Source organism: Carya illinoinensis, chromosome 3, assembly GCF_018687715.1.
Source record: "Carya illinoinensis cultivar Pawnee chromosome 3, C.illinoinensisPawnee_v1, whole genome shotgun sequence".
Lineage (NCBI taxonomy): Eukaryota > Viridiplantae > Streptophyta > Magnoliopsida > Fagales > Juglandaceae > Carya > Carya illinoinensis.
This window is the reverse complement of record NC_056754.1, coordinates 1016107-1040887: the sequence shown is the minus strand read 5'-3', so window position 1 is coordinate 1040887 and position 24781 is coordinate 1016107. Positions and strand designations below refer to the sequence as shown.

Sequence of the window (24781 nt, the reverse complement as noted above, 5' to 3'; positions counted from 1 at the left end):
TGGCCAATAACATTTTTTTTTTATGAATAAACAAATTTTATTCATGAAGGATTAAAACTTACAAGTTTAGCAGAACTCTAATTTTTACAAACGTAACAAAACGATGGGAGGGATAAAGAATATGAAACCTTGTAAAAGGCATTTTCTATATCTCTCAAGACTTCTCTTTTCAAATTTCAGTCAACAAAAATCAAGCCTGCCAAAAACCTGGTTTCCCCATTTACTTCAGGCAAGCAGCATGTCGACAAATTGATTCTTTTTCCCCTTAAAGGGAAATGTGGCAAAAAAGTTGTATGTTTCTTCTTCCCCGCAAATGAAGCAGTTTCTTTCTAAACAAAAATTGACGCACGGGTGTTGTATAGATGCATATCTCTGCATGCTAAAGAGGCATCCTGTCAATGTTGGAACAACGACATCACCGGAAAGAATACACACTATAAATTGAACTTTGAGAAAACACGTAAAAGGGCTTACCTTAAAACTGCAGACTGAACCAAAAGCCAAACAGATGGATAATCCAGAGGAACATAACAGTTCGCTAATAAAGCCAAAGCTTTCCTCCTCAATGGCAGCAGTGTATTCATCAATTCTCAGCTAGAATTCGATTTATTCATTTATCTTATCATCATCGTGATCATGCCGAAGAGACTTTAGGTGCTTGTCAATGCCAAGAGAGAATAAAGTGATCTTCTCCATCAGCAGATGCGACCTATCTCCAGCAACAAATTCACTGACCACCCCATCCACTTCAATCAAGCTACATCCCGGTACCTTTTTTACCTTCTTCTCTTCCATTCCCTTCCTTACCTTTGCCACATCATCCCATTTGTTAGCAGAAGCATACATGTTGGAAAGAAGAACATGAACCCCACCATGGTCTAGACTCTGCTGAACGAAGTGCTCAACCGTTTCTTTACCCAGCTCAAAATCTCCATGAACTCTACAAGCATTGAGCAATGCACCCAACACATACGAGTCTGGTTCCATTGGCATCGCCCTCACCACCTTCTTTGCCTCTTGTAGCATCCCTGCTCTCCCAAACAGATCTACCAAACAGCCATAGTGTTGGACCCCTGGCTCGATCCCATAGAACTGACTCATGCTATTGAATATTCTCATCCCTTCATCCACCAACCCCACTCGACTGCATGCACTTAAGACACATATAAATGTAACTTCATTAGGAATAACTCCTTCACTCTTCATCCTAATAAACAACTCAATCGCACTTGTACTCAAGCCATGATTTGCTAGGCCCGAAATCAAAGAAGTAAAGGCAAAAACATCTCTATTCGGCATCTCATCAAATACACAACGAGCAGTTTCAATACACCCGCATTTTGCATACATGTCAACAAGAGCAGTGCCCAACACTCTATCTAATTCCATCCCATTTCTATCCACGTAGGCGTGTATCCACCTTCCCTGATCCAATGCGCCAAGAAAAGCACACGCAGTGAGTGCTCCCACAATGCTAGCATGATTCGGTCGAAAACCAGAAACTTGCATATCGTTAAAAAGTTCCAAAGCCTCTTTGAACAAACCAACTTGTGCATACCCATTAATCATCGCACTCCAAGAAACAACATTCTTCTCCGGCATTTGATCAAAAAACTCCCGTGCAACCCTAACCAATCCACCCTTCACATAACCGTTAATCAAAGCTGTCCACGTAATGACGTCTCGATTTACGCTCCCATCAAACAATTTACGAGCTGCGCCCATGCAGTTACAAGTCGCAAACAGATGGATCAACCCGTTCTGCACAAAGTCATACGATTCCCAGCCCAATCTGATGACTTGGGAATGGAGAATTAAGCCCAAGGAGACATCAGAGAGGTCAGCACAAGCTCTAAGCAGGAAAGAAAAGGTATAGTTGTTGGGTAAGAAGCCACTCTCGAGCATATCCTTATAGAGAGACAAAGCTTTAAGGGGTTCATTCCTCTCGGAAAAAGCTCTGACCATGGAGTTCCATACCAATGTGGTTCGATGCGGTAGCTGGCGAAAGAGTTGGCAGGCGTGAGTTAAGTCGACGCGGTTGGATACTGCACAAAAGGAGATAATCTTGGTAGCGGCTTGAGGATCCAAGATGGCCCCTGAAACTGTGAGATGGGATTGAACTTGCTTGACGTGCATCATGGTAATGCATTGTTCCAACAGGAAGAGAGCTCTCTGACTACTTGCTTTCATGTATCTGGAGCCAAACCCGCCCGATTTGATGACGCTCGCAAAATGCCTTAAATTGGAACGAGGTCATCGACTCGGCCTTGAAGTGATTGGGCTTCCATGGGCCAGGTCAAAGTATAATATAAATTGAAATATAAAGCTTGTATTGAGATCATGCGGGGCCCACCAATATTTCAATGGGCCTGAATTGGGTTATGCTTTCTAATTAATGTTAAAAATTTAAATAATTCAAGCGAAATTATTTTAATTAGTTTGAAAGTCATTTAAAATATTTTATATCAATAAATATAATTTAAAATTAATAAAATTTGAGATAAAAGGTTTTTATTATCGGTCTTATTTTTTAGAGTGATGCTTTCTATATACCGAAACTTATATCTAATTGAGAATTTATTGATTTCGGATTCAGAATCCGAGATCAAAAGGGTAGGAAAAGTAATTAAAAGTTATAAAATGAGGGTAATAAGGGCATTATGAAAAAGGGCTTTTCTTATATTTTATTTATTGATTTATCCCCAAATTATTTGTTCACCGTTATCGTCATCAGGCAATTGGTGCTCTTCCTGCTCCGTTTCATTTTCAGCAGGACCTCATTTTTTCAAAGGTAATTTCTTGTTTGTTTGTTTGTTTGTTTTTTTTTTTTTTTTTTTTTTTTCTTCCAATTGTATATGATTGTTTCGGATTATTAGGGTTTCTGTCCCCGATTTAGGAAGTATTAAATTTATTGGTGATTTGTGGGGATTGGGAAAAAATATATTTCCCTACTCAGATGGATCGGGAGAGGCTCATGAAGATGGCAAGTGCTGTTCGCACTGGTGGAAAAGGAAGCGTGCGCAGGTCTCATATCAGATTCTCTCTTCATTCCCTCCTAAATATGTTTTGTTCTTTATCATTTTTTTGTGTATATCTTTGGTTTTTCTTTGGATATCTTAAGTTTGATTCCAAAGAAGTTCAGTTTAATTGAGTTTGACCTGTACTTTCGAACTTAGGAAGAAGAAGGCTGTTCACAAAGCCACTACTACTGATGATAAAAGGCTTCAGAGTACCTTGAAGAGGATTGGGGTTAACACCATCCCGGCCATTGAAGAAGTTAACATTTTCAAGGATGACGCTGTCATCCAGTTTCTTAATCCCAAAGGTTGATTTACCTACCTAAAATTTTTGCCTTTTGGACCGTGTAGCCTTTTCCTTTTTTTTGGATTTCGAATTTTGGCAACTAATGACTGATAATGTTGTTTTATCTTGTCTCCCAGTTCAAGCTTCAATTGCTGCCAACACCTGGGTTGTTAGTGGTTCTCCTCAAACAAAAAGTATTTTCTCATTCCTTTCTCGTCCTCCCCATTATATTTTCTAGAATGCTTGTACCTAACCCCAAGGCTTGGCTCAAGCTGTAAAGCCCGTAAAGGCTTGGTTTTAGTGGTATGCTCCCGTTTAAGGTTCGAAACCTAATGGGTGGAAACAATTTCTAGGGACCATTGGACTAGGGGATTGTTCCCTTGAATTTTTTTATAAGTAAACAATTGTATTAATAATGATAGGCACTTGTGGGAAACTCCTTGCCGAGACTAGTGCACTCTTGAGATTAGTCGGGATGTTGTTCTCGGACACTCGGTGCCAATAAAAAAAAAAAAATGCTTATACCTTTTTTCCAATTTTTTTCTCTATATTTACCTCTTTCAGGATGTGGACGAACATGGGCTGCTGAAATAGTAGCTAGTTCATTTAAATGCTTTGATGTTGCTGGTGTCTTCAAAAAAACTTTTTCCCAAGCATTTCCAGATTTCAATCCTTGCCATATAGTTAGCCTGTAATTGGATTCTGTGACTGTTAAAAGAGATGTTTCTTGGCATTATACTTTTGCTGCTGATTGCCACTGTTGCACATCTACTTCAATCAACTTTGATGGACAAGAGCTAAGACTTGTATTTGTTGTGTTTCAGAATTGCAAGATATTCTCCCAGGGATCATTAACCAACTAGGTATGATAGCTGTTTTCCTATTTTCATTGCACTTAAATCATGATTGTTCATCGCTTTTATAGTGCCAAGTTTGTATTCATCAGCAAGCAGTATTACAATTTACCTTTCCATCTTTTGGAAACTGTTACTAAGCCTCTTGTGACTTGGAGTAGAATGAATCTGTAAATCCCTACTCAATGTAATTTATAAAAAAAAAATGTAATTTATCATTTACCTTATATATAAACTACTCCTTAGGCATGGCTAACCTGGGTAAACACACCTTTAGTAGGTGATGGGTCTGCATTTAGTTGAAATTCCAATTTTTCCATCCTTGATGTCTCATTAGCATTAAGTGCTTCTGTTGTAATTAGGTGTTCTTTTGTATACTTCCTGTGTACACGGGTTATGCCTATTTCATTCGTATGAATAAAATCTTCTTATTACTTACGAAAAAAAAAAATGGAAGCATTAAGTGCTCCTGGTTTGGAATTTTGGACATAATGACTTTTTATGTATTCTCTAGTTTCGATAGAGAGTAAAAAATTAGGGCGTCTTTCCAAGATTGTCTTGACCTCTTTCCTTTCTCTAGTTAGGGTTATGTGATGTAGAAATTTGGTCCATTTCTGATCTTATTGTTTGTGTACTACATTATGTGCAAATCCTTGGGAGAAATATGGTATATACCTTGATCATGAATTATAGATACCAAGTTTTTGTAAGCCAAGAAAATAACCCTTGGATGATTCAGGTGTGCATGCAGTGTTGCCCTACATCCTTGGCTTTAGAAGGTCCCAAACAATTTATTTATTTATTTATTTTGAGGGTCCCATTGCCCATTTGTGAGCCAGTATTGAGCAAAGTCATTTAAACAGTATTTGATCAGTTGCTAATTACCAGCGCTCATCAATCTTTATTGTGCTCAGTAGCCCTACCTCCGCTGATGTCAAACACAAGGGAAAATTATATCATGTTAGTTCAAGATTTAGAATGGGAAGTCTCTTTTATTCACTATTCTACACATATGTGATTCAAAGAAAGATTGTAACGCTTGAAAAAGTGTGATGTCGATATTCCAGTGCTGATCTTGTAGTGATTGATAGCTGAAACGTTTTCAGAACCATTTGGCTGGGAATTAAATTTCCAAGTCTCTTGATAGAAAGTGGACTTTTTGAAAAATGAGTTTATTATACGTATGTTTGTTAAAGTCAATCCTAGTGCACTTGCCATTAACACATATGGGCTTCAATTTTCAGGGCCAGATAACTTGGAAAACCTAAGGAAGCTTGCGGAACAGTTTCAAAAGCAGCAACCACCTACCGCTGGACAGCCAACGCAAGATGATGATGATGATGAAGTCCCAGAACTTGTTGCTGGTGAAACCTTTGAAACTGTTGCGGAAGATAGTCATACTTGAGCTGGTTGTTGGAATGTGTCCTAATATCGTATCGCTTGGTCTTTCTATGCCTTTCTTCCCTTTGGCTCTTGTGATATAAACCTCGCACTCATCATGTTGAGATTTTTTTCAAATCCAGTGAAAGAATTGTAGAAAGTATGAGAATCATTTGAATGGCGGATGATTGGATCAGAGTCCCGTCGTCCCTTCCTATACTGCATGATTACTGATTCCTTTCCTTTCAGAGGAATGCCCAAGTACCCTTTGCATGTGATGCCGAAGTCTACTGCCGGATCTTGGTGATGTAAACCTCTAGGAGAAAGATGAGGAATTTCTGGAGAATGGGTTGGGTGGACCATTGTTTGGCGGTTGACATTCGCGGGACTGATGTCAACCGAACTATCAGATTAGGCCATGATATAACTGAAACAGTTATAGGTGCAGACAGATATCAACACATGAATGTTGGGTTGGGGGGGGGGGGGGGGGGGGGGTGGGGGGGCGCTTTTGTGAGAATACGAATAAACCATTTTAAATTTTATGGAGCTTTTAACGGTCGTATTCTCAAATATATAATCTCGGGCTCAACTTTTAATAGGACATCTCCAGTTTGTCACCCGACTGCTTAATCAAAATGCTCGATGGCATCAGGAAATCAATAATTCTGATAATTTCAACATTGATGAACACAGTAAATTGCACTAAACCGTGAGAATCCACTACTACTTTCATAATAACGGTACCATCGATATTGTTTCAGGGCATGAGTTCAGATTTTGATAGAAATTCAGTCCTCGGAGTTTTCTTGAAGGTAGCGAGCTAGCATTTTGTTTTTTTTTTTTTTTCCTCCACAGAAGTCGGGCCCATTAAACTAGTCTTATAGAAAGAGTCGTACAGTATAATTTTGGGACAAATTTAGATAGAATAACGAGTGTCAGGCACCAAACTAATAGATCCAATATTTGGATTAAACTTGGAACGATGTGAGGGAGCTGTCCAAATGCTTTTGTTCACCTCAGTACTCAAGCATGCCAGGAGACGGTAACCCTGGGACAAGGTCTTGAACTTCACCACCGTTGTTCAGCCTCTGAGCCACATGTGGGCTGAAGGATTCAACTGCTTGCTCTCCCATTTTATGGACATCATCAGGTGAAAGTATCTTGATGTACCAAACATTATTGACAAACGCACTGCACAAGACCACGACTATTTAGTCCACAGCTCAGTTCCATTCATTCAAAGGCAAATTCATATACATATGCAGAGATATATAACCAACAGGAGAACCACCCAACATAAACACAAACCACTTTCCAAGCATTCAAATTGATTGAGCCTAAGACATCAGATCGAGACAGAGACTCAAGAAAGTATGGCACATTGATTAATGTCACAAGTACTTACTCCCATGGGTCGTCTCCAAGGAGAAGCACATCATTCTCCCTGTCAACAAATACAAGCTGCCAGCCTGATCTAAGAGGGCCTTCCGACATCCTCCCCTCAATTCCAAACATCTGAGCCAGCTCCTCTCGCAGCTCATTATAGCTGCTGAACCGGGAGATGTCCAGTGAGCGCCCAACGGACCCTGATTTATAAACCTAAACAAAAACAGAGCATCATCGGGACAAGTCCTTCAAACAAGCAATAGTAGGAATAAATTGAAAGACCAACTAACTTGCAGCTCAGACCTTGACAAATGTCCGAGATGGGGTTGGTGGGTCAACTTGCCCTGCACTCCGCAACAACTCAGAAGAGTCTTGCACCGAACCATACAGGGAACTCTGAAATCCGGAATCCCCTAATGGCATAGATGTCACATCAGCATCAACTGAAGTAGCAAAAGTGGGCAAGGTGGTAGGGAGTAGAAGCCCTGATGAATCGATATTAACACCAAAAAGAGTAGGATTCTGGGAATCAGAATTGCAATTCTCTGGCTCTTCATTAGCATCTTTCCCAGGATATGGTGTTTGTGACATTGAATTGGCATAAGCATTAGTCTGTGAATGTGTGTACTTAGAGACCCAGGATTGTTGGGGTAACTGTTCAGCTAGCATAGACTGACCAACTCTGGAGAAGTTCAAAAAATTGCTACTCCCTTCAGGACAGAATGAACCGACCATATTCTGTCTAGGGGGAATAGATGCTGAGAACTTTGTGCTTGGATCCATGAAGTCTGCTTTTGCAAAAGATGAAGAAGGCACATTTGACTGCAGTCTTTGATGCAGCTGATCACTTCGGATGTGAACCGTATTCTGAAAGGCATGTTGCTGCTGTCGTGCCTGTTCTTCTTGTTGGTTGTTAAGAGGTTGCTGTATAAGGTGCTGGGGTATGTTCTCTGTTAAGACTTGGGTTTGTGCCTGCAGGATGTTACGAGGCAAGGTTTGGGTAAATGCCTCCGGTTGTTGTTGTTGTTGTTGCTGCTGCTGCTGCAAGAGTGAAGTATGGCTCTCTCGCTGTTGAAAATACAAGGGCTGCTGAAATTGCATAATTTGTTGCCTCAGGAGATCTCCACTTCCTAGGTTCTGCATTCCAGCAGCCAACATAGCTTGGTACTGCTGATTATGATCATTTCCAAACAAAGTTGGGTCCAGTCTCTGCTGCATCCAGGGAAACAAACCAACACCCTGAAAATTTAGGGAGTTGACTCCATGTTCTCCAGTTCCACCCCTTAACCACATCAACCCATTGTTAGTTCCTTCATCCCTGCTATCTGCAAAAGGCCATAGTGACATCATAACAACAATAAGATTCATAGCATACATGCCAGAGTTTACAATTTACTAAAACACAGAAGCATAATATGTCTGCACCCCAACTAAACATTATTGAGTAATGCTAGATGTTACTGATGAAAAAAGCGACCTAGATATAAGCCCCGGGCGTGCAAGTCTGGGGCAAGCCCATAGAAAAAAAAGAGGGACAAAGAGGGCCCCCCCCCCCAGCAAAAAGTGAATTTTTTCTGATTGGTCTCCATGTTTTTCAAGGGGCTTGCATATCCAAGGCTTGCACAAATCATTTTCCAATCACCAATCATTTAATAATGTAAACAGAGAAGAAAGTAACGAAATAAAGGGTCACAAGAATGAACACTCCAGTCACCTATCCGTAAGACTGACCTGGCAAGAAAAGTAACTTATTCAGATGCTTAGATTTGGCATATCAAATAACTAGACACAAATTTTGCCTAATTCAAATCTTAAAGGAAAGAGAAGAAAGAAATAAAAATGAAAACCTCATCACAAAAGCTGTATAGTTAATATTAAAAGGATAAATACCATGCAAAGATGAGACCCCAGGATGCCAGGGGCGTTTAAGTCTCAGGGGAAACAATGATGGATACATGGGGAAAGTTGTTAAAGGTTCAATTTCCCACAAAGACACCCTCGGCTGCCTCTCACCAGCTGTTGACTCATCCCAACCAACCTATACATAAAGGATGAAAGATGAAAAAACAAATCAAAACTCAGTGAATTACAACAAATGATGGGTAAAAAGCCTTTGTGCTATGCAATGGATATATATAGTTCCTCTATACAATTTTTTTTTTTTTTTTGTAAGTAGTTCCTCCATACAAAATAAACATGAATTTTACTAAGAGTTTAATCATTCAACTGCAGCCTCAAGTGTTTGCAATCTACAAGACAGAATCGATGGAAGTAGCAATGCACAAGACTCGGTGTACAAATTATTCCCTTTTTGCTTTGCACATGATCCACAATATGACAATGTATTACCCCTCACAAAAAGGTGCTTTTAGGTGTTCATAGGTGACTCTTTTTATTCTTTCATGATTAACTTCGCTATGTTTCTCTATGGTCTTCATAAATATTGCAAAAAAGTAGGACCCACACATATAGACCTTCACTAACTAGTAATTTAGAGCAAATTCGAAGGAAAAACTCTTCCCCTAAAAAATATAGGTAAATATACATAATTGCCTGTGACTTACCTAATTCGTGTGATTTGGGTGCATTACACAAGGATTTAGCCCGTTACAAGACAGATTATGTATGCCATCTTTGAAAGGCAAAAAAGTAGGCTGGACAATACCCTCTCAAATTATACAAACAAATTTATTTTATAAAAACCACTGGCACAAAAAAAATAATGAAAAATGGTAAATGTTGGTTGGTTGGAATGCTCTATTCTTTTTTAGTATATACAGAAAACTCATCCAGTTTTCCCAACCAAACATTTTATTTTAGCCAAATTTCTTGTAGGCCACCCATACTTTTTTAATTTAATATGACTTTCATTGTCCATTTACTAATTTCACAATATTCTAGTTGTTGAGAAAATTAGATTAAAAAAAAATAGATTCAAGGCTCCAATTAGTAAACAATAAAGTAGAGAAATGTGGCCAAAATATTTTGGTAGGTATGCTCAAATGATGGTCAATAAGCATCTCAATTCAACATACCAAAAGAAGATCATTTATAAAAAATAAATTCATCAGAGTCCAACCATTCAACAAGCACATCTTTGATCACGGATTCTAGGTTGCCTGTTTCCATGTGCCAACTTTACTTGTACACTAAACTCTATATCCAACAAGGAATTTTGACTTGGCAAAAATCATGTGAATCATGGACTGCTTTTATATGAAGTCTCTATCTCTTTGCATTGGCCATCCATGAGCTTACTATAGGTCAATTCAAATGTGGCCCCATAGCATGTGCTCTTTGCAGATGATATTAAGAGATGACACTACAACAGGAGTTAACTCCAAGTTGGAAGTTTGGAGCATGTTTGGTAAACTTTTTTTTTTTTTTGATAAATAAACAATTTTATTGATCAAAGAAAGGCAAAGCCTGAAATACAACTCTACTGGCCCACTTAGGTAGGCACACTAGAGGCAAGAAAGTTTTGAAGGGCCATGCCATTAAAATCTACAGCTATGGCCCATCTACAAAGAGTTCTAAAAAATAAAAGTTTAAGCTCCTCCAGCGATCTTTCCTGGTTTTCGAAGGTCCGATCATTTCTCTCCTGCCACAAATACCACATAATGCAAATAGGGATCATCTTCCACAAAGCTTTAATCTGTTGTCTGCCTCTTAAGCTTAGCCAACTAGCCAACGCTGCTTCCAAGGTTTTAGGTATCACCCAGGCCATCGCCACACAGGCAAAGACCTCATTACATAGAACCCTTGCTAAGTCACAATGCAATAGAAGATGATCTACCGACTCGCCCCCACCTTTACACATGCAACACCAATTTGCAATGATGATCCTTCTTTTCCTTAGATTGTCAGTGGTGAGGATCTTTCCCAGGGAAGCGGTCCATACGAAGAACGAGGCTTTGGGCGGTGCCTTGTTTTTCCAAATCTTTCTCCAAGGAAACTGATAATTGGCCTCTGGATTGAGGGCCTTATAGAAAGAACGGACTGAAAAAATACCTTTTCTTGCTGGAGTCCACCACATGACATCCTCTTGCTGGCTATCCAGTCTTATGGAGTATATGGCGCTGTAAAAATCTGCAATGCTACTTATCTCCTAGTCCTGAGCCGCCCTACTGAAGTTAATGTTCCAAATAATCTGTCCCCCCGATATTTCCATAACATCCACCACCGAGGCTTCCTTTGCACTTGCCAACTGAAAAAGAGAAGGGTACACATCCTTTAGAGCCCTATTTCCACACCACATGTCGCTCCAGAATTTTATCCTAGACCCTACCCCCACCTGAAGCTTAGCAAAACGGTTAAAAACCCCCCAGCCTCTTCTAATGTGTTTCCATAACCCAACTCCATAGGCGCCTCTAACTTCTTTAGTGCACCAATCCCCCCATAATCCACCATATTTCTTCACAATAACCAACTTCCATAGAGAGTCCGGTTCCCTAGCAAATCTCCATAACCATTTGCCTAGTAATGCCCGATTGAATACCCTTAAATTTCGAACCCCCAAGCCTCCCCCCGAAACAGTGCGGCACACCTGATCCCACTTGACCAAGTGGAATTTGAACTCGTCCCCCAGACCTCCCCACAAGAAATCTCGTTGGAGTTTCTCAATACGGGCTGCCACACTCACTGAAATTGGAAATAGAGATAAAAAATAAGTAGGTAGGTTAGATAATGTACTCTTTATCAAAGTGATCTGTCCAACTTTTGACAAGTACATTCTCTTCCACCCCACCAAACGTCGCTCTATTTTCTCAATCACAGTATCCCACAGCGAGGAAGCCCTCGAGGCACTCCCCAATGGGAGTCCCAAGTAAGTCATAGGAAAAGAAGATGTTTTACATCCCATAATTCTTGCCAACTGGCGAATATTAGAAACTGTCCCAATTGGCACCAATTCAGATTTTTCCAAGTTTACCTTCAAACCGGATACCGCCTCAAAACAAAAAAGTAAGGCCTTTAGGACTTGCACCTAACTTTGGTCCGCTTTGCACATGATCAAGGTGTCATCTGCAAATAGTAAGTGAGAAATATTAAGAATACCCCTATCCGGGGTTCCGATCGGGAAACCTTCTATAAGGCCATTCACAACCAGTGCCGAGAGCATCCTACTGAGAGCCTCCATGACTAGAACGAACAACAAGGGTGACAACGGGTCCCCTTGTCTCAATCCACGTGAGCTTTAGAAGAAGCCCACTGAGGCACCATTTATCAGCACAGAAAATTTTGCCGAGGATATGCACCAATGAATCCAAGCCCTCCACCTCTCCCCAAAACCACACCTCCTAAGTAAATGAAGGAGGAAATCCCAATTGACATGGTCATATGCCTTTTCCATGTCAAGTTTACACATGATTCCTATTTTCCCAGCTTTCAGTTGACTATCAAGGCATTCATTAGCAATTAAGACTGCATCTAGGATTTGTCTTCCCTTAACAAATGCATTTTGAGGTTGCGTCACAATCTTCCCCAACACCTCGCTCATTCTATTCGCAAGTACCTTGGATATTATCTTGTACACCCCATTCACTAGACTAATAGGGCGAAAGTCCTTAATCTCTGTCGCCCCCACCTTCTTAGGAATCAAAGCAAGGAATGTAGTATTAAGACTTTTTTCAAATTTTCCAGCCCTGAAAAATTCCTGAAAGACCTTCATAAGATCATCCTTAATCACCTCCCAACAGTCTTGAAAAAAGCCCATTGAGAAGCCATTTGGTCCTGGTGCCTTGTCCCTAGCCATTTTCCTCACGACTTCATGAACCTCTCTCTCATCGAAATCCCTTTCCAAGCATGACACGTCGCTCACATCAATGGTATCAAAATCCAACCCATTCAATGGAGGCCGCCAACCCACCTGTTCCTCTAATAAGTTCTCATAGAAATCCAAAACATGATTGTGGATAACCTGCTCGTCTCTACACTCCACACCATCCACTTTCAGCGCCTCAATATTATTATTTCTCCTATGCGAGTTAGCAATTCTATGAAAGAAACTTGTGCTCCGATCCCCTTCCCTCAACCACAATGTCCTGGATTTTTGACACCAGGACATCTCTTCTAGTAGGATCAACCTCTCAACTTCTGCTACCAATTCAACCTTCGTCTCTTTCTGTTCCTGAGTGAGTTGTTGTAGTTCTTGTATTCTCTCGATCTCCTGGATTTCTAGCAACTTTATTTTCTTGTTTTCCCCTACATTGCCAAAAGACTCCAAGTTCCAAGTTTTGAGATCTTTCTTGAGAGCTTTCAATTTTGCCGCAAAGATAAAGCTGAGAGTACCTTGGAACTGGTAAGAAGACCACCACTGTTTAATCCTATCCACAAACCCTTCCAACTTCAGCCACATATTCTCAAATTTAAATGGCCGGCGACCCTTGTGAATTCCTCCGCAATCAAGCAAGATAGGCCAATGATCCGATCCAATGCGGGGCATGCGCTTCTGCTAGACCTCCGGGAAATGGCTTTCCCATTTCGGTGAAATTAGGAACGGGTCTAGTCGAGACCATGTCTGATCATTAGACCAAGTAGAGGAGCCCTCTGCTAGCGGCAAATCCACCAAGTTCAAGTCAGATGCATTCCGAGAAAGCCTTCCATTGCACCTCCGGGAAATGGCTTTCCCATTCCGGTGAAATTAGGAACCGGTCTAGTCAAGACCATGTCTGATCATTAGACCAAGTAGAGGAGCCCTCTGCTAGCGGCAAATCCACCAAGTTCAAGTCAAAGATGCACTCCGAGAAAGCCTTCCATTGCTGGCCGCATTCTTCTAATTCCCGAGGTTTCACTAGGGAATCTCACGTCGTTGAAATCTCCGCCTATACACCAAGGGAGTTCCCACCAACTATGAATCCCGGCAAGCTCATCCCATAACAAACTTCTGTCCGTGTCTAAGTTGGGACCATAAACACCTGCAAAAGCCCACAAAAAGTTATCTGCTACTCTTAAAAGAGCATGCCACCGTGTAATTGCCTATGAAATCCTCAACCCTCTCCACCACACGTCTATCCCACATCACCACAATCCCTCCCAACGCCCCATTAGATGCCAAGAAAGCCCAATCTACGCGTACCCCACTCCATAAACTACATACAATTCCCCTATCAATAAATTTCAACTTAGTTTCTAGCAAACACACGATGTCCACCTTCCATTCCCGAATCATGTTTCTAATCCGCAAACGCTTGTCAATAACGTTAAGCCCATGGACGTTCCATGACACTATTTTTGGCTTCATTGAGAAGAGGCCTGCCCCTTCCCTTTCACTCTTCCCCTACTAGCGCTACCCTCCGTGTTCAACGACCACATCAATATCTTGAGTTCCCGATGCTTCTTCGCTTCTCCTTTATTTTTTTGTTTGTCCTCTGCTTCGATTGCTGTAAATAAGGCAAAGAATTGCTCCTCATATCCATCGCTTTTGATCCCCATCAATTTCTGAATTTCTTTTACCTTATGGAAAACCCAATCAGAAACATTGGGTTGAGATGGAAAACAGAAACTCAACGGAGTGGGCTCCTCCATTCTGGTCAGTTGATTTTCGTGGTCCTCCCCTTCCAAAGAGATATCTTCCATACCCACTTTACTACCCTCTTCAGATTCAACCGGATCCATCTCAACCGAAAGCCTCAGATCACCCGAACCTTCCACCTCCCCTTCCTCCACCCCAGTGTTACGAAATGGTTGAACTGAGAAATCCAATCCACCTTCCTCCTCTTGTTCTGTCGAAATCGGCATCTTCTGACCTCCACACTGCGGGAAAAGGCCATCCAAAGATACCAGGGTGAAGAAACTCAGGTTTGACTCTGGGTACTGTACACCCATGGCCGCCGGCACGTCGCCAGAATAACCCTCTCTCTCCGTCGGAATCGTCTGTGGGTTTGCCGGTACCCAGTCTGTCGTCGGGGAGCAAGGCACGATCTCGGGAGTTACCGAGACATCGTTGCTGTGTATCGGGTCAAGAGTTTGGGTCGCCAAGTGCGTGGACGGGCCGGGTATATTTTTAATAGTGGGCTGGATTGGGACAGCCCAGGCCCAGTTCCCACGAGTCCCCCTAAAGAGCCTAACGTGGCCGACTTGGGCCGAGCCTGGCCCCTGGCCTTATTTGAGTATTGAGGTTGGTATCCACCTTGCAACCCAACTTGCGGCCCAACAAACACCTGAGGCCCAGCTCCCAATCTCCCTTCCCTTATATCTTCCTCCTCACTCCCCCTTTTATCCTTTCTGAGCCCGACGAAATTCCTCAGTTCCTCCATTTCCTTCTGCATATTCCTTATTTGGCCTTGCAACTCCAACAAACGCCTGCTGCTCACCCACATTTCTTGCCCGACCATTGGCCTGCCATTTCCTGGACCCCGGACAGGTTAAGGGGCTCGAAGCACCACCCCGTCAGCGTCGTTTACGCCTGGCCTGATCACACCATGGTTCGGTTTCACCGCCGTGAGAGCCTCCATGTACGAATGGTTGGAAGGATTTCCTTCCCTTGCCCGTTTGTTCATCTGAGCCCCTAAAACTCTTCCAACCGGTTCCCTTATCTGAGTCATCTCCACCGCAAGCTCCTTGAGGTATCTCCATCCCCAGCCACCTACACTTCAGGGAAACAGAGTACACACTTTCTTCCTACCTGCCCGTACTCTGCTATCGACAGGTATCTCCCTTGGTTATTAGCACAACGTTGGGCTACAAAGCTCCTATATCCCTCCCTTACCACCGAGTATACCTCCTTTCTTCCCCCTCTCAAACATTCCTCCAGAGTTCTCACAAGCCACAGCGCTGTGTTGCGACACACCACCACCTCATATTTGTCCTTCCAGCCCTGTTCAGTGATGCTTATATTAACTCCCTCTTTCGCAAGCATGATTCTTTTAGACTCTACTATTACTTCTCTAGACAAAGCCATTCGCATCACCGTAGTAGCTACAACGTCGTCAACGATAGTCTGTTAACGATCACCGGAGTTCTACATGTGTACATGTTTGGTAAACTTGAGCATATGAAGTGAGAGTTTAGTAAAATTGGAGGTGGCCCCTAGAAACTAGCACTAAAGGGTTTCAACCTTAGACCTCGAGGAAGCATACTAACAAGACCAATGCCCTCACCACTTGAGCCAATCCCTAGGAGTTTAGTAAAAGTGAAAAACATAATTTAGGGATAGTATAATTTGATGTTCAATATCTATCAAAGAGCAGTCACTTTCAGTATATTGGATCAATAAATAATTCAAGGATGGGAGATCGAGAAAGATGCGACTCATAGAACAAGACTGAGATGGTTACAGTAAAGACAAGGGCCGGGAGTATTGGACGACCATAGAATACCTTTTAAATAGAAGGGTATCTTCTACATAAATCAGCTATACTCTACTGTGGAATATTGGAAGGTTAAGAAGCAACAGTTTTTTTTTTTTTTTTTTATCAGTGGTTAAGAAGCAACAGTTCATGAAATAAATGTAGCTGGAATTGAAATGAGACTCGAGAGAAGGATCAGTGGGAATATCTCAAGGGATAAAAGGCATCCATTCAAAGGCAGTGGTGACTCCTATCATGTGAAAAACAAGGGTCAGCTAAGATAGTCTTGTGTAGTGGTAATTTTTTTTGTTTGATAAGTAAAAGATAGATATTATTGATATGAATGAGATAGGCCAAAGCCGTGTACACCGGAAGTATACAGAAAGTCTTGTGTAGAGGTAATGAAGAGGAATATATTGAATAGGGAAACAAAAGAGCTATAATTTTAGATAAGATAAACTTTGGAAAAGAATTCAAAGCTTACTAGACTTTAATACATTACACAGCTTGATAGAATTTACAAAAAAAAAAAAATGTGAGAAAGTGGAATTATGACATCATACAATACTCGTTAAGAAATAAAAAACAAGCAACAAGTGCAAAAAGCATAGCCAATTAAAGTTGGCATCAACAAAGCTAGAAAGATATATACTGACATACTTCTTTTCAAAAATTAAAAACAGAAAACCTGGAAAGAAATCTGCACAGGATTATTTCCCTCCATAAGCACAAGACAAGAGATGTGCAGCATGGTAATTCAACAACGAATAAATGGTTTAGTGGACAATAACGAATACATGCATGCTATGATTAAAGCTCAATTACCTTGACAGATCTCCAATGAGAATTTGGCCAACGGACAGGATCCAGATCACTTATTCCAGTTATTGTACCCATGTACCTGGAAAAATAAGCCTTACACATCTGGACACAATTTTACAAATAATACAAATAGATGCAGCAGCCTTAGCTGCTACACCCTCAAGAGAGAAACAACATGCATGTTCTGTGGTAAAGCACCTATAACTGCAAGGAAGTCACCACAATCAAACGCCAACATGCAGACAAAATGTTTGTGTTAGTTTACCCAACATTAAAATGTAAGGGTCTTCGTATAATCATATTTGATCTAGTACTCCAACTAGTATTTGGAATTTATATAATGATTTTGAAGATTACTCAGTATGAGCTGCCTACGAGTTATGGCCTCATTAAGTTTGAGACAAAGGAATAAAAAGATTTTACTATTAGTTATTTCCTAAAAAGGGGATTGCAACAAAGTTTCATGGAGCAAAGTCTAGATGGTCTTTAAAAAAACACATTGTTTTGTATGAGCGGTTATGTTTTCCATCTTTAGCATTATTTCAGATTGAAGACATGTATGTCAGGCTTTTGGAAGCAAACACACTCAGTCAACCAAAGCAACTTGCCTAAATTGTGTAGATATGCATGTGCCACCTGAACCAAGATAATGTGTCACAGATATACTAAATCCGCCTCATGACTAAATTTGAGTACCCTCTTAATCTAAGCCACAACAAGAAACAGTATTATGTGGCAGAGTGCCAGCACTGTAACTAAGAAACTCATCAAATGTCTTACCAGATATGAAGGATTCTAGCGCATAAAATGCAAGAAATTGATAGATATGAACAATAACAAAAGAACCATCATCACAAGAAGATGAAATATGTCACGAACAATATCACCTTCTGACACTCGACTCTTCAGTCTCAAAAAGCATCCGGAAACGCATCCCAACTGATACACGTGTGTGATATACAGTTTTAACATACTTTGAAAGGGGTACAACAAACTCAGACGGACTGGCCCTGTACATAATGGAGAAGGCGCAACAAGAATTACAGAAGAAAATGAAAACCAATGAAGAACAAACTTTGAAAACTGTGTTGCACCTTGGGTTATAGAAAATAGTAAAACAGCTATTGGTTGCAGCAGCATGAGCAGCAGCAGCTAGGAGTCCAATGTGCATGCTATCACTCGATAAAACAGATGATGGCATCACAGTTTGTGGTCGAGTGGCACGGCGAATTCCCAAAAGTAGCTGATTTTTTTCATTCCTATTTATAGCAATTAACCAAAACAAAAAACTCAGGATTCCCTAGCACCAACCAAAAATCAATGCGGGAACAAAGTGTAGGAAATATTTACCAGATGAAGAGAACAGAATCCCCTGCAACAAGTCTTTTGGCACTTACAAACACACTCCAGCCTGTAGTAAGAAGATGACGTTTTGGCTGTCCTGCAAGATGAGCAAGAAAAGGGTGTCAACATGTTACACAATCCAACAGACCATCAGTGTACATTCAACAATAAAGTAGGAGCGCAGCTAGCTCATTTAAAGCTTTCTGATGATGGTCAGGAAACCCACCAGCTCTCATTTGTACCAAAAAAGAAAAAGGAACGGTAGCTAAAGCAAAAACCAAATCTCTGTCAGCCCATGGCTAAACAAATATTCTTCAAATTACATCTAGTGCTGCAGTCTTTGTGGAAGTCATAAACACTAGTAAATTTGGATGGTTTCTTCATGCTTGATGTGGTGCATTTGGCAAGAACACAACAGTCGGACTTTTGAAGACCATGAGAGAATGGTGACAAAAATTAAAAGCCCAATTATCTGGCACTCTATAATCAGATGGCTGTTCACAACAGCTACCAACATTGTAGTTTTTTATATTTCAGAAGTTTTTGCTCTTTTTCATCTAATTAATAGTTGGGCATATCCTTTGGTATACTTTTTGTGTACTAGTGTTACTCCCCACTATCTGTTTTAATATAATTGTAATATTTATCAAAATAAATATATAAATGAAAAAACAAACCCTCACGACAGAGTGAAAAAATCCTACACAGATTCCCTTCCACAGGTCCAAAAGTTTTGAAGATGGTCCCCCAAAATTTGATCCTTGAGCTGCTAGATCTCTGTTATCCGTTATCACCCTAATGTTCACACTTACATACCAACAATACGAGTACTACCACGCAACTCACTACACCTCAGAATATGTTCAGCTTGACCACAAATATATCCGATCACTCTCATTCCATCTTCAATATATAAATATATTTTTGAAAAACATATCAAGTTTGAAGTTGGAGTTTGTGATAGAATCCGGTTCTGGTTTGATGAGTGGTGTTGTGAGAGACCTCTTAATGTTGTTTTTCCTGTTGTTTCCAGTTTGGTTGGTAATCAGCAGGTTGCTGTTTCAGAGGTGTTGTGTCGTGTCGATGGGTCAGTACAATGAAATGTTATTTTCACTAGAAATGCACAGGATTGGGAACTTGATGAGATTGCAGGTTTTTTGAGTTTTTTGTATTCTGTAAAGATAGATGCAAATGGGAGAGATCGGTTGCTGTGGAAACACTTGGGGAGCAATAAATTTTCTGTTAAGTCATTTTATAAGGCGGTTGTCTGCTCAACAGCATGTTTTCTTTTTTTAAATGGAAGAGCATTTGGAAGGTTTGTGTGCTGTATAAAGTTTCCTTTTCTCCTTGGACTGCTGCTCTAGGGAAGATCTTGACGATTGATAATCTAGAAAGCGTGGTATGGTTATTACGGAATGGTGCTTCATGTGTAAAAAGGATGGTGAATCAATTGAGCATCTTTTTCTTCATTGTGAGGTGGCTAGGGAGTTACGGATTGGTATTCTTGGTAAAGCTGGGCTGAGTTGGGTTATGCCTAAGAGGGTGGTGGAGGTTTTAGCCTACTGGAACAGAAATCATAATAGCAACCAATTGGATGCAGCTTGGAGGATGATACCATTGTGTTTATTGTGGTGTGTAATGACAGAAAGGAACGACAGATGTTTTAACAACAGGGAAAGAGCAGCAGGGGAAATCTGGAATTTCTTTGTGTCTTCTCTTTTTCAGTGGTTTTCTGCTATTTTATTAAAGGTAGAGAGTGTTCACGAGTTTTTGTTTTCTTTTCAGCTTTTTAGAATGTAATTAGGTGCCTCATCTTGTATACTTTTTCAGTTTTTGTTCTCATCTTGTCTACTTCCTGTGTACATGGGCTCCGCCTAGTTTCATTCATTTCAATAAAGTTTATTACTTATAAAAAATATATATATAAACAAATTAAGTTCAGGATTGCCTCAGAATATGTAGCAGATTTTTCCAGCATTGAATAAAGGATTTTTTTTTTTTTTTCTTTTGCATCTCAATGGTGAAAAAGCCAGGCCAGTTTGTTGCCAGTAAAGTTAAATATCTAGCAAATGCCTCTTCCAAATAAAGTTATCAATCTTTAGCATGCCATATTTAATTTTAACACCCCCCCCCCCCCAAAAAAAAAAAAAAGAACTGATGTAAATTTGACACCCAAAAAAATTGGCACTGCAACCTACATACCCAACTCTATTAATCATGGTTTGTGGAAAGAACAATAGAAAGCATCATACAACTTGAAACATTTTAAAAAATGACTTACACATTCAAATTGATTAGCAAACCTCTCAACATAACTGAGTTTTGGAAATAAATTAAGATATTCGCAGAGATATTCCAGACTTTTTTTTATAGGTAAAATAAGATTTTATTTGATCAAGTAAATAGGCAAAGCCCAATTACACAGAAAGTATACATGGAGAACAATATAAATAAACAAGAACTAATGTATTGTGTTGGGCCAGACGCAAAGATACACTAGGTATGTGAATGCAAATTACTAGATGTTTCAATAGTTTTTTTTTAATAAGTAAGAAGTAAATTATATTGATATGAATGAAGATGTTTCAATAGTCTACCGGCATTTCAAGCAAATAATGCCCAGAAATAAGACAAAATTACCGGACCTAAAATCCTCAGCGCTTCCAAAATTTTATTTTGAAAATTCATGAAAAGCATGCCTCTAGAATATTAGTGACAGAGTTGCACAAATTATTCTAGCACTTCACCGTCAATAGACAATAATTTTTAAAAAGAATCACCATCAAGAGAAAGAAAAGCCACAACAACATTGAAAGCTAACAATCTTACCACATTCTTAGACTGGCCAATTGCAAACATCCTAATTTCCACCAGTTAAAATTCAAAATTATGATAAGAAACTTTTCTTTAGAAGCAGCAGCTAAGTATCACAATATATCATTTCTCTCAGGTTCCACAAATATATAGAAGACTACAAGCTCATGAAATTCCATTAATGGACGGGTCCTCTTTTGTTTTTTTGTTTTTTTTTCATTTTCTCGACAAGTACCACTATGAAAAGAAATCAAAATCTACCTCGAAAAATATGCCTAAACTTCCACTCGACATCATGGAGATCCCTTGCGATAAGTTCCTGAGCTGGTGGCTGTTGTGAGAAATCCTGCAGGACCAAAATAAAAAGAAAATGCAACAACATCCCACTTAGAATCAAAACAAAAAGAAGTGAAGTAACGGACACTACCAGTGGAGGGAAAACTTTCTCAGCAGCACGACGAGGAACGGAGAACCCTCCATGGGTACTTGTGTCACTCGCTGTCAATGTCTTGCAAAAGTAATTGGCAGGCTGCTTGCTTGGAATCCCCAATTCCATAGGGAGGAACGTATCCTTTTGTTCTTCCTATTTGCAGCATGGAGAGGAAAAAAGAGTTCCATTCCATTCAGATGAGTTTCCAATACACTATTAAGGGGAAAAAAAACTTGAACAACAACAAAACCAGGAATACCGGCGTCAAAGGCTGTAATGTCATTTGCGCATATACTTCATCCGTTTCCACATCAGCCTGAAATCCCGTAAATAATCTATAGGTGACTTAAAATTCAAAATTGCTTTTTTGTTTTTAAATTTTAAAGATAATAAGACACATCTCAATTAATGTAATTTTACAGCTGAAAAGAAAAGGAAGAAAACACACATGCATTGTGACATTATGGAGTTGACAAATCAACTGGGCTGGCAAGCTCGGGTAATTGGGAATGTGTCCATCAACTTCTTTGTTAGTAGTGGCAGCAACCTACAAGAACAATAACAATTACTACTTTTCACATTTCATATTAATCGCAAAAAATCGTACAACTGCGCTAGATTATGTACGTAATTCCTAAAAAAAAATCGTTTACGTAACAAAGTGCTGCAAATTTAGTAATGAGAAAATCATAAGTAAATTTTAAACTAGGCTAAAAAAGTGTCTTTTCTGGGGAAAAATAGTCCTAAAAATGGAATTTATTTTGTTCATCGAAAAGGGAAGAAAAAACTAAAAAAATTGTAGGGGAAGCGAATAGAAAAGATAAGCAACCTGCTCGCTATGGCCCTGAGGGAAGTAGACGACACGGGTCCCCGGCGTCGGTAGGGACACCAGCGGTCCAGCACAAGCATGCCACAGCTCCGAATTTAAGCTTTTCTTCTCCCCTGTTCCTCCTCCATATCCAATAACAAAAACGAAAAATATTTAATTACTAGTCCTATTTTAACTTCCAAAGCCAAAAGAGAAGCAAAATAAAGATAATACTAAAATAGGAACATGAAAATGACTTTAAAATAAAATATTAAAATCCAAAGTAGAAGAAGAAGAACAGGAAGGATAGGAGATATATACCTTCATGATCCAGCTGACTCAACCCCGATGTTGAAAGCTTCATATCCACCTTTCCTTTATCTCTTTCTTTTCTTGTTTATTTCTTTTTGACGGGGATTATTTCTGACTATAGAGATATTTATGCAACCCTAGCCCTCATTCATGGGCATACCAACATACCCAGCATAAATAAATTTTAGGGAACAAAAACTCTAAAGCTATGGAGTGCAACAAGAAGCCTAACTAAACAACCTAAAGCCATTGCTCCGCCTCTCTATTTACTAATTAAGGTCATTCCTCACAGTAGGCGATCTTTGAACAGTAGCTCAAAATGAAACCTAAAGGAGTTCACGGGAGAGGCATTTGCGTAAATTCACTCGAACTTGCACCCCAAAAGGAAAAGATCCGAGACTCCACTATCCATAAATAAACACAGCGCGTCGTTCGAGATCAGACCCATGGAGAGAGAGAGAGTGTTGATGCTTGAAGTCACAGACCGTTGAGCTCAACAGTAGGCCCTATCACTATCGATTGAGATTTAGAGTGGCAGAGCATTAGATTCAGGTGAAATATTTGAAATTGAAAGAAAGGAACTTACAGTAGAATAAGAAAGAGAGAGCGACGGAGAGAGGAAAACCAAGAACGCTACTTTCGCTCTCTTTATAAAGTGGGTGGGGAGGGGGTCCCGACCAAGCTGGAGCTGAGAGAGCAGTAGAGAGAGAATGAAAGGGAGAGAGAGGGGGGGGGGAAGAGAGGAGAGAACCGGAGTCGGAGAGAGTGGTGAGAGGAAGTGAAATCGAGGCCGTTGAGAGATCCGTACTAGAGAATCTATGACCGTCCATTTGAGAGAGGTGATATGACAGCAGGCATGTGCCACCATCCTTGCAGTGGTCCTTGTCAGAGTACGGATCATGTTTTAAAAAGGAGATATATTTGTATGTACACGCTGATTCACCGGACTCAGAAGGAGAAAGAGGGTATGAAGTCTCATCTTTTATTATTATCATTATTTTATTTTTTTATCCATGTAATGATTTTTATTTATTATCACATTTTTGTGTGCTGATAGAAAAATTATAAATAAATAATTTCAAAATATATCATATTATATAATTAAAATTTCATAATATATAATATTATATATCAACAAAACCTGATAAATTTCTTATAATTGTTGGGTTAAATTCGATCCCTATGAGATGTAAAACACAAAACTAAACAAGGTTCCTCTATAATCCTAAAAGAGAATACGGTAAAGATGTTTGATATTTCTTTAGGTAATTTAGAAGAGTACGTTGGAGTTCCGGCATAGATAACACTATTTGGATAGTGAGTTAAAATGGACGTTAAAAATTTAATAAAATATTATTATTATTTAAAAATTTAAAAAATTAAATTATTTATTATTATTTCATCTTAACTTTCATTTATAGTATATTAACTTGTTTCGTTATATAAGAGTAATATTGTAGCTTAGCAATCTTAATTTATTTATTTTTTTTCATCCCAAAACGTGGCTTTCCATTCACTCATTTCACTGTTTTATTTCTATCTTTATTTTTTATCCAAACGTTGATTTTATTTAATTTGATTATTTTAATATACAGATTGTTGTTTTTGAAAATAATGAAAATTAAAATGAAGCTATTATTATGATGGATTTAATATTTGCATTAATAAAATAGATTTGAAAACAAATAAAATTGATTATATTTTAGGTAAAATATAATAAAAAATACTTAAAAATAAATAATATTTTATTATTATATAAAGTTTAAAGAGATAATTCAAGGTAGGTTTTGAGTGTGATGGGCAAAAAAAAAATAAAAAGTGCGGGATTAGATAAAATTTGACTAATGGAATAATGAAACCGATGCTAATATTTTTAGAGCATTAGCATTGGTTTCATCAAAATTATTTCTAAAATTTAGCTGAAAGTATAAATTTTGAGTTTTTCATAAATTCAAAACTATTCAAATAATAATTCCATATTGAATTAGTCAAAATAATAATATAATATTAAATTTTTTAATGATAATATTTATAATTT

General features: G+C 39.3%; 3 protein-coding genes across 11 annotated transcripts; 1 reads left to right on the top strand and 2 right to left on the bottom strand.

Moving 5' to 3' along the window:
- LOC122302289 (pentatricopeptide repeat-containing protein At5g66520-like) lies at window positions 1–2190 on the bottom strand. Of its 2 annotated transcripts, none has more exons than XM_043113479.1 (2): window positions 475–2190; window positions 1–392 (listed from the first exon to the last, which is right to left on the bottom strand). In XM_043113479.1, the coding sequence occupies exon 1, from the start codon at window positions 2188–2190 to the stop codon at window positions 607–609; it is 1584 nt and encodes a 527-aa protein (XP_042969413.1). In that variant the 3' UTR covers window positions 1–392; window positions 475–606. The 2 variants fall into 2 exon arrangements, with proteins under 2 accessions (XP_042969413.1, XP_042969414.1); XM_043113480.1 differs by having other exon boundaries at window positions 1–379.
- A 451-nt stretch (window positions 2191–2641) lies between these two features.
- Window positions 2642–5697, top strand: LOC122302291 (nascent polypeptide-associated complex subunit beta-like). 2 transcript variants are annotated; one of them, XM_043113484.1, is made up of 6 exons: window positions 2642–2791; window positions 2877–3024; window positions 3177–3325; window positions 3441–3497; window positions 4128–4166; window positions 5402–5697. In XM_043113484.1, the coding sequence occupies exons 2-6, from the start codon at window positions 2957–2959 to the stop codon at window positions 5560–5562; spliced, it is 474 nt and encodes a 157-aa protein (XP_042969418.1). In that variant the 5' UTR covers window positions 2642–2791; window positions 2877–2956; the 3' UTR covers window positions 5563–5697. The 2 variants fall into 2 exon arrangements, with proteins under 2 accessions (XP_042969418.1, XP_042969417.1); XM_043113483.1 differs by having other exon boundaries at window positions 2665–2791; window positions 2957–3024.
- A 540-nt stretch (window positions 5698–6237) lies between these two features.
- Window positions 6238–23486, bottom strand: LOC122302285 (auxin response factor 8-like). Of its 7 annotated transcripts, none has more exons than XM_043113472.1 (14): window positions 23330–23486; window positions 22753–23255; window positions 22453–22574; window positions 22072–22170; window positions 21883–21939; window positions 21455–21776; window positions 18386–18476; window positions 18130–18294; window positions 17923–18045; window positions 17039–17114; window positions 8817–8964; window positions 7230–8251; window positions 6946–7139; window positions 6238–6731 (listed from the first exon to the last, which is right to left on the bottom strand). In XM_043113472.1, the coding sequence occupies exons 2-14, from the start codon at window positions 22793–22795 to the stop codon at window positions 6557–6559; spliced, it is 2637 nt and encodes an 878-aa protein (XP_042969406.1). In that variant the 5' UTR covers window positions 22796–23255; window positions 23330–23486; the 3' UTR covers window positions 6238–6556. The 7 variants fall into 7 exon arrangements, with proteins under 7 accessions (XP_042969406.1, XP_042969408.1, XP_042969410.1 ...); XM_043113474.1 differs by having other exon boundaries at window positions 21455–21539; window positions 21618–21776; window positions 22753–23468; XM_043113476.1 differs by having other exon boundaries at window positions 21455–21539; window positions 21621–21776; window positions 22453–22565; window positions 22753–23468.
- Window positions 23487–24781: the final 1295 nt, after the last annotated feature.